The sequence below is a fragment of the Colobus angolensis genome, unplaced genomic scaffold, assembly GCF_000951035.1.
Source record: "Colobus angolensis palliatus isolate OR3802 unplaced genomic scaffold, Cang.pa_1.0 Scaffold9, whole genome shotgun sequence".
Classification (NCBI taxonomy): domain Eukaryota; kingdom Metazoa; phylum Chordata; class Mammalia; order Primates; family Cercopithecidae; genus Colobus; species Colobus angolensis.
This window is the reverse complement of record NW_012122931.1, coordinates 7762164-7770983: the sequence shown is the minus strand read 5'-3', so window position 1 is coordinate 7770983 and position 8820 is coordinate 7762164. Positions and strand designations below refer to the sequence as shown.

Sequence of the window (8820 nt, the reverse complement as noted above, 5' to 3'; positions counted from 1 at the left end):
CCTGGAACCCAGCAGGGCCTGCCACACACTCCCACTCTCCCTCCCCAGGCCCAGATGATCTTCCTCAACTGTGGCCACGTCTGCTGCTGCCAGCAGTGCTGCCAGCCACTGCGCACCTGCCCACTGTGCCGCCAGGACATCGCCCAGCGCCTCCGGATCTACCACAGCAGCTGAGTGCTGCCCACCCACCTGGGCCTGGGCCTAGCCCTGCCTCGGCCATTGTGAGCCCCCGGCTCCTGCTCAGCCTTGTGCCAGCCAGACACGTATGAGGCCCCCCCTGCCCTGGGCCCCTTCCCCACCGCCCAGGAGCCCCCACCCTGAGCTCCAAGCATGTCTGGGCCAGGCAGAGGCACTCCGAATCCATGACACCACTGGTCTAAATGGTCCTGGGGGCTGGGGCTGGAGAGGCCGCTGCACCACCTCCCGAGCCTGGGAGCCAGCGCCCCAGCCTAATCATGGATCTGCTGTCTCCCAGCTGTCTTGACTGAAGGTCACCGCCCCTGCAGGAGCTTGGTCCTCATCTGGGGACCATGCACAGTCCTGTCCCACTCTGCATGTGGGAAGGGAGCAGGAGCTGGGTGAGCGGAGGCCGTCCTGGGAAGGCATACGGTGCAGGCCTGTACTCACAGTGGCACCAGCACCCCTGGGCCTCCCTCTCTGCTGCTCCCCAGCACCCTGGGGCCCTCCTGCTCTCCACATCTGTCCCTCCTTACCCCATGTAGCTCAATCTGAAGCAGGAGTGTCAATAAACCTGTCTTCAGCGTACTTCCGGCCTGAGTCATCGCTGGGTCCTCATGGGAGCCCAAGGAGGGGAGGGGACGAGGTCTGGGGATGGGGCTAGGGCAGACGGCAGCTCTTCTCGGGGAAGGAGGCAGGAGCACGCTGCACCGCAGTCGAAAGGAGAGGTCAGGTAGGGCCATCTTGAATGTCGTGTTATCCCACCGCCCCCCTTCACAGGTGGAGAGACTGGGGCCCAGAGGCAGCCAGGGCCCGTGATGGCTGCGGCCTGTGCCTCCGTGAGCAGAGGAGCCCTGTGTGTTCCGTTCATTATCCCAGTGAGGCAGCTGAGGCTGACTGGGGGTAAATGCCCAGGGCCTTGCAACTGGGACATGGTGATGCGGGGTTTGAGGCCCAGAAGCATCCTCACCCTCAAACCCGTGCAGTTGTGCAGGTTGGTCACTGCAAATTCTAGGAGCCATATACACTTGCACTCGCTGCAGGGGTGCACGTTGATTACACATTTTCTGGCAGATGGTGTTGAGCCAGGTGCAGCCTCTTCCTTGGGCTCGTGGCAGGCCTGCTCGGAGCACCTGGGCTCTGCCTCCAGCTTACTCAGTGGTCCTGGCCAGTGTTTGGTGCCCAGCTGCCCTCAGTTGCCCTATGCATTCAACACAGGACGTGATGCGGCCCTGACCGGCTGGTGGCCTCCAGGGGGCGCTGAGTGCTTGCCCCAAGTACAGTGCCCGCAGGAGCAGGCAGGAGTGTTCAGGTCCTGGGGTGGCAGAAAAATCCCTACGCCTGGGCCTGCTTCCCTCTCACTGAGATCATCAGTCCTGTGCACTGAACGGGGCGGGCCAACACCCTTTGTCATCTGAGTCGTTTCCTGGGCAGGTGCTGGGTGGCCTTTTCCCACCCACAGTTCCCCCTCCTCCCAGCACCCTCCTGGGCTCAAGTTGGCCAAGAGGGGAGAGACTGAGACAGGTGGGGCTACCTCCTGGAGCGCAGTGCTTTGCAGAGCTCCTTACACTCTCACTAGGGCCCAGGGAGGCCTCATGGAGGAGCTCGAGGCTCAGTGACCTGCCACGGACAACAGCAAGGGACAGCCGCATCCCTGGTCTCGGGCCTGGCAGTCCCGTGTTTTGCACCTCAGCCCTTGTTGACCAAGGGAGGCCCAGGCCCAAGCCCTAGGCCACCACGGACAGGCTGGCACCAGAGAAGCCAACATCCCCAAGGTGACTGGCTGCCACCCCACCCAGTAGGGACATGTTTCTACCCACAGATGGGGCAACCCACCCCCAACAGCTGCGGGGGCTTGAGGGGTGTTCCTGTACCACATAAGCTCGGCCCAGGTTCCCCACCTTCCTAGGCCTCAGTTTACACATTGGTGAAATGGTGGTGACAACAGTGTCCACTTTCTAGAGCTCTCTCGAGGCTCCTGTTCCCACATACAAAGCGCTTGGCCCACAGTGAGCGCTTGGTAAACAGTAGTGTGTGATTGGGAGCGTTGAAGGAGCCGGCATCATTGTTTGGATCCAGCCCAAGCCTGGGCCCACCTTGCTGTGGGCACCCCAGGGCCCTGAATGGCCTTGAAGCTGCTGCCTGCTGCCGTCCCTCTTGGCCTCACCATCGCCCAAGGCTGCCCGAGGGGCACCCGGCACAGGTCTGGCTGAGGAAGCTGCCTGAGCTGCCACCAGAAAGCAGATCACCTGGACAAGTCCCTTCTCGCTGAGCCTGTTTCCTCCTCTGTAAAATGGAATAAGAACTCAGATCATGGACATAGAGGCACTCAGTCAAGTGAGAAGCCCAGAAAGCCGAGCCATATGGGGGCCTAGACACAGTCCCCAGCCCAGGCCTGCCTGTCTCCTATCCCCACAGCACCATTCAAGGCAACTGGCTTTAAATAAAGCATTTATTGATTAGTAGAAGCATGAACAGTGTGCATAATATTTTCAATACAATGTCAGGGAGGGATGACGGGAACCCCTCAAAAGGCACTAGAGGCGCAGATCTTCGGTACAAGAGGGAAGACATGCGCCAGAGACCAGGGCTGGGGGCCTGGGGGTCCCTGAGTGCCAGGCACCACCACACGTCCTGTGGGTCAAGGCCCCTCCTCTGGGGAGCAGGTCTAGGGCACGGAGGATGCAGGGCTGGGACGGGACCCCACCTCGGGGACCCTGAAGGAGTCCATTTCTGCCCAGCCCCCAGCAAAGCAGCAGTGGGGGAGGTCTGGGGGTCCTGGGGTGGGGAATGCCAGGCCTGGGCCCATCCTGGCTTGACCCTTGTCCCAGGAACAAGAAGCTGAGTCAGGACAACAGCCAGGCCCAGAGTGACTCACGAGGACATCCAAAGAGGGGACTGGATTTTCAGGGGGAGGTGACTTGGTGACTGAGAGGCAGCACAGGTCAAACCCTAGCGTGACCCCAGACCCTCAGGGAGCCCCCCCGGTACCCCTCAGGATCCCCGTCCGGCTCCCCAGACAACCACTGAGGACCTCAGGGTGACCCATGAAAGACAGAACCCAGCTCCACTACACCCCTCGCTCCCGCTCCGAGCACCAGAGGGACGGGGACCAGACGGAGACCAGGCGGGTGGGAGGGAGGCAGGCTGGGGCCAGGAGAAGGGGATACACGGGACCATAAAACCTCAGGCTCCCCATAACCCTCACTCAGCCATCTCACTCACTCACTTCCAGCATCCCCCAGGACGGGGATCGCCTCCTTCACTCCGGACACTTCCCCTCTGCAGACCTGCACGTTCTGGGCCTTTCTCATTTCACCCCAGGCCCACCCACCCCATGAGGCACGCCCTAAATCCCATCCCTCCCCGCAGCACCCCCAGCCTGGCTCCAGCCTGAAGACCCCCTCCTTCCCCTTCTCTCCGGAACAGTGGGGAAAGCGAGGCTGGGTCCACCCCTAACTGTGGAAGGAGCAGGGCCAGGGGGGCCACTGCGCTCCCTCTCCTGCCCTGGCCCAGCCAGCCCCTGGGTGAGTGGGCGGGAACCCACTGGCCTCACAGCAGCTTTCACCTCCCTCTCTCCAGGAAGGATGGCAGCACCCATGAGGGGACGGAGGCCACAGAAGAAGGACAGGAAGGGAGGGGCTCTCCAGCCCCCCAGCAGTGTCCCGCCCCCGGCACAAGCAGGAAAACCCCAAAACCAGCCCCTGCATCTGAGATCATCCCACAGAAGAGAAAACAGGGAGCAAGAAAGTGTTGACTGAATCCAATAAAGTGACTCAGGTGGGCCCGCTCCCTGGTGGTGCCACACAGCCCTGCCCCGCCTCCACCCACAGGGCACAACACAGACCAGGGTACCCTCCTCAGAGCCGAGCCTGCCTGGGCCCAGAAGGGAGCGGCCCATGCTGTGTGCAGCAGCCAGGGACCCACTGGCCTAGAACTCAGTCTGCACCCCTGCGCTGTCCTCGGTGGTGGTGTGGAGGGCGGGGTGGCTGCTGGGGCTGGACACCTGCTCTCCAGTCTCCTGGTCGCTGGGCTTGGGGGGTCCAAGGTCCACAGCCTTTCCAGGCAGGAGATGCTGGCAGGGTGAGGCAGGCGGCGAGGAGGCCTCGGGGGCGGCCTCGGGCTGGGGACTCTCCCCGGTGGGTGCCCCGTTGAGTAGGGGGCTGGCTGGTGGGGGGCTCTCAGCCCGCAGACCTTGGGCCAGCAGGCCTTGGATCTCAGTGACACTGTCCGGGGACGCAGCTGATGGTGGCTCAGGGCTAGCCTCAAAGGGCAGCCCCGCCTCCTCATCCTGGACCACAGAGACCACCTGCTTGGCGCGCCGTCGCTTTTCCGAGAGGGTGGCTGCCTCCGGGGTGCTGGGGCTGGGGCTGCCACCCCCACCACTATTGCTGTACTCCTCGCCCCAGTCGATGGGGGCGCCCTCGGCCAGCAGGTGCAGGTTGGGGTCGCTGTTGTGCATGACCATGCTGTCCCGGTATAGGTTGTGCTTCCTCTGCACCGCAGCCTCCTTCACAGCTGCAGGGCCACAGGGGAAGTGTCAGGACACAGCACTGATCCCACAGCCGCCCCCGTGCTGGACTCTGCTCAAAGGAGACCTGTCTCATCCCACCATGGGGGTCTGTGATTGGGATGTGACTTATTCCAGGCCTCGTTGCTAAAAGCAGCAAGGCTGTGATGCTAACTCCATGCCCAGGCTGCTGACCACATGCCATCTAATCACTCATCCCAGCCTTCCAGCAAAGCCAAGGACACGAGAAGAAACTAAAGCACAGAGATGCAAGGCTGTCCGCTCCTGGGGCCACACAGCCAACGGTGGGCTTCACCCAGCCCCTAGGTGCAAGTCTGGCCTTTTCTTTTTTTTTTTTTTTTTTGAGACAGCGTCTCGCTCTGTCGCCCAGGCTGGAGTGCAGTGGCCGGATCTCAGCTCACTGCAAGCTCCGCCTCCGGGTTTACGCCATTCTCCTGCCTCAGCCTCCCGAGTAGCTGGGACTATAGGCGCCCGCCACCTCGCCTGGCTAGTTTTTTTGTATTTTTTAGTAGAGACAGGATTTCACCATAATAGACAGGATGGTCTCGATCTCCTGACCTCGTGATCCGCCCGTCTCGGCCTCCCAAAGTGCTGGGATTACAGGCTTGAGCCACCGTGCCCGGCCAAGTCTGGCCTTTTCTTTGTGCCTTAGCTGACCCCCTCAGCTGCCACCACCTCTCAGCTGCCCCCTCAGCATCCTCCTGACAACAGTCCCCACCGCGGGACGGCACCCACCCTGCAGGATGTCCTTCATGACGGTCTGCAGCACCACCTCCTCGTACGTGTTTTCCACCAGGATGAACTTGGCAAAGTCCTCGAAGATCAGCTCCTGGAACCGAGGCAGCTCCTGCCCAGGTAGGGTGGCAGAGATGAGAGGTCACGGCCAAGGGTAGAGGAGGTCTGTGGGCTCCACCCCCAACTTAGGGCCCAAACGACTGGAGCAGGTGGGGACCGCTCACCGACTTGCAGGTAGGGGCCAGCTTCTTGAGCAGGAAAGGGATGCTGACCTGCAGCAGCGCCTCCCGGAAGAACCTCTTCCGCACAGAGCTGCTGTCGTAGTCATATTTCTGCGGGGAACAAGGGGGTCAGGGGCCTGCAGGTCAGTGGGCTCCACTGGCCCTGAGGGTAGGACAAGGCCAGTGGTCTGACCCAAGCCTCCGAGTCCTCCTCCGCACAAGAGGACCATGGCGCCTCCTTGCAGGGGCAGCAATCCTGGTGGTGGCTGGGGATGGGGCTTGGGGCTCGGCCTCACCTAGGACGGTCCGGGGCAGGGCGTGGGGCCGCTCACCTTCAGCACCCGCTCCAGGACCCGCTGGATGGACTTGCACAGCTCCTCTTTGGTGGGCCCCTTCCCCAGTTCCTGGTGCAGGAGGGTCTCGAACGTATACACAGCGTTGTCCATTTGCTGCGGGGCACACCGCGGACACGTGAAGCCCCCAGGGTGACCACAGCCCCTTCCTGAGTCCTCATCCTCAGCCAGCCCCCCACCCCAAGGCCTGCCAGGGAGGCATGGCGAGCAGTCTGTGCCCACTCACTCATTCTCCCACTCACAGCGCTGCACACGCAGGCCAGTCCCTGCCTCAAGGCAACAGGAAACATGGGAAGGGGCCTGGGGGACAAGGAGAGCTCCCTGGAGGAAGGGGTCTCCAAGCTGAGACCTGGGAAGTGAGTCAGAATTAGCCAGGTGGGCGGAGGCGTAGATGTTCCAAGCAGAGGAGGAAAGAGTGTGCCAGGCAAGCGTGGCTGCGGCGTGACAGGGGACGGAGCGGAGGGGACCCCTCCTGGGGAAGGGGCCTGTGGAAGGCGGTGGGCAGGGTGTGGAGTGGGGGTCGTAGCCTCAGGTCTACCTCCCGCATGTGGATCTGGGCTCGCTGCTTGAACACGGACGTGCTGGACACATCAAATCGCTGCTGCAGCCCGTCCAGCCGCAGCGACTCCATCTTCTCATAGCAGCTCTGCATCTTCAGGGGGTGGTACGCCAGCCGGGACAGCTTCTCCATGTACTGCAGGGGGCGGGCCGCGGGGGCTGAGTGGGGCCGCCCTGTGGCCAGGCAGCCCCCCCATACATACTTTGCCTGGGTCCTCAAAGTCCAGGCCCTGGGGCTGGCGCCTGCTACCAGGGATGGCCACCACCTGGTGGTGATGGCCACAAAGGTAAACCCAGGAGCGCCCAGGACAGAAGCATGAGGCTCTGAAGGCATGGAGGGCACGGTCCAGCGGCACAGCACTGTGGAGAGGCAGCCTAGGTGCCAGGAGAAGGCTCTCATCCCTTCTGAGGGGCTGGGTGACCTGGGGCAAGTCATTCACCCTCTCTGAGCCTCAGTTTCCTCAGCTTCAAAGTTGGGAGAGAGCTTTCATGCTCTCCAAGGTCCTCTCCAGGTCTCAGATTCTGGGATTATTATGGTCTGTGGACTCCCCATTTCAGAGTATAAAGGAGGAAACGAAGATACAGGATAAATTCGATCTGACAACTACATGGGCTCCAGGCAGCCACCCCAAGATGGAGACTGTGGAAGGACGTCCACCCCGAGAGCCAGACAACTGAAGGAAGAGCAAAGGCTGTCTCCATTTGGACGGCGTGTGACTTGTGAATTCTGCCTTATTGATCTCATCGTTCACCCGAAGCCCGTCCATCCCTCTCCCCTTCTCTCCTTCCCTCCTTCTTTCCCTCCTTCCCTCTCTTCTCTGTTAAATTCTTTTCTATTTTAGCACCACCCTTGGTTTCTAAAGGCTGATGGCCAGGAGCTAATGTTCCCTCTTTCCTCTAACTACAGGCCCCATGAGGACTCCAACAGCTCTGGCGTCACGGCCTTGGTCCCTAGTCCCCAGCAGCCCCTCCCTGTCTACAGGGACGGCTTTGGAGGGGAACGGCTGCCCCGAGTCACACAGCCAGGGCCCTCTGGGACAGACCAGACCTACTCTCAGGAGACCCCCTCCCAGGGGCAGTGCCGGCCTCACCTCGCCCAGCTTGTCAATGCCGCCCTCGTTGATGACGTTCAGGTTCATGTCCGTGACCTCCTTGAAGAAGACGTCCCGCACCTCGGTGAAGCCCTGGCTGGTGGGCACCATCAGGGCCTCCAGGATGGACGGGATGTAGGGCTGGACATGATTTCGCACACACACCTCTGCCTTGGGGAGGATGAAGGCTGTGCCCCGAGGGAGCCGGGTCAGCAGGGGCTCCCCAAGGAGCACCTCTCAGTCATCCCAGAGCCCAGTTCCTGGAGGCTACTGTATTACTATTATTATTACTATTATTATTATTTTGAGATGGAGGCTTGCTCTGTCCCCCAGGCTGGAGTGCAGTGGCACAGTCTCAGCTCACTGCAACCTCCGCCTCCCAGGTTCAAGCAATTCTCCTGCCTCAGCCTCCCGAGTAGATGGGGCTACAGGCGTGCACCACCATGCCCGGCTAATTTTTGTATTTTTTTTTTGGGAAGGAGGCTTGCTCTGTCCCCCAGGCTGGAGTGCAGTGGCACGATCTCGGCTCACTGCAAGCTCCGCCTCCCAGGTTCATGCCATTCTCCTGCCTCAGCCTCCTGAGTAGCTGGGACTACAGGCACGCGCCACCACGCCCAGCTAATTTTTATATTTTTAGTAGAGATGGGGTTTCACCATGTTGGTCAGGCTGGTCTTGAACTCCTCACCTCGTGATCCACCCGCCTCAGCCTCCCAAAGTGCTGGGATTACAGGCGTGAGCCACCATGCCCAGCCTGTTATTATTTTATTTGAGACAAGGTCTTACTCTGTCGCCCAGGCTGGAGTACAGTGGAATAATCAAAGCTCACTGCAGCCTCAAATTCCTGGGCTCAAGCAATCCTCCCACTTCAGCCTCTAACAGTATTATCATTTTTATTTCAACTTTTATTTTAGATGCAGGGGGTACATTGCAGGTTTGTTCCATGGGTATGTTGCATGACGCTGAGGTTTTGGGCAGGATTGATCTTATCACCCAAGCAGTGAGCACAGTGCCCAAAAAGTAATTTTTCAGCCCTTCCCAACTCTCTCTTCCCATCAATACTATTATTATTATTAATTTTTGAGAGAGTCTCATGCTGTCGCCCAGTGTGGAATGCAATGGCACAATCTCAGCTCACTGCAACCGTTGCCTCCCA

The 8820-nt window shown here is 60.6% G+C and overlaps 2 protein-coding genes across 4 annotated transcripts in view; one reads left to right on the top strand and one right to left on the bottom strand.

Annotated features, from left to right (window-relative positions):
• Positions 1–761, top strand: part of LRSAM1 (leucine rich repeat and sterile alpha motif containing 1) — a 59865-nt gene extending 59104 nt beyond the window's left edge. For all 3 annotated transcript variants that reach the window (XM_011931347.1, XM_011931345.1, XM_011931346.1), the window contains one exon: positions 49–761. In XM_011931347.1, coding sequence (XP_011786737.1) covers positions 49–174 — 126 coding nt within the window. In that variant the 3' untranslated portion in view covers positions 175–761. The remainder of the gene's footprint in view (positions 1–48) is intronic.
• Positions 762–2611: 1850 nt separating this feature from the next.
• FAM129B (family with sequence similarity 129, member B) overlaps positions 2612–8820 on the bottom strand; it is a 72993-nt gene continuing 66784 nt past the window's right edge. The window contains exons 9-14 of the mRNA XM_011931344.1: positions 7667–7854; positions 6556–6711; positions 5997–6113; positions 5668–5775; positions 5444–5555; positions 2612–4695 (exon numbers count right to left, since the gene is read on the bottom strand). Of these exons, the coding sequence (XP_011786734.1) occupies positions 4109–4695; positions 5444–5555; positions 5668–5775; positions 5997–6113; positions 6556–6711; positions 7667–7854 (1268 nt within the window). The 3' untranslated portion in view covers positions 2612–4108. The remainder of the gene's footprint in view (positions 4696–5443; positions 5556–5667; positions 5776–5996; positions 6114–6555; positions 6712–7666; positions 7855–8820) is intronic.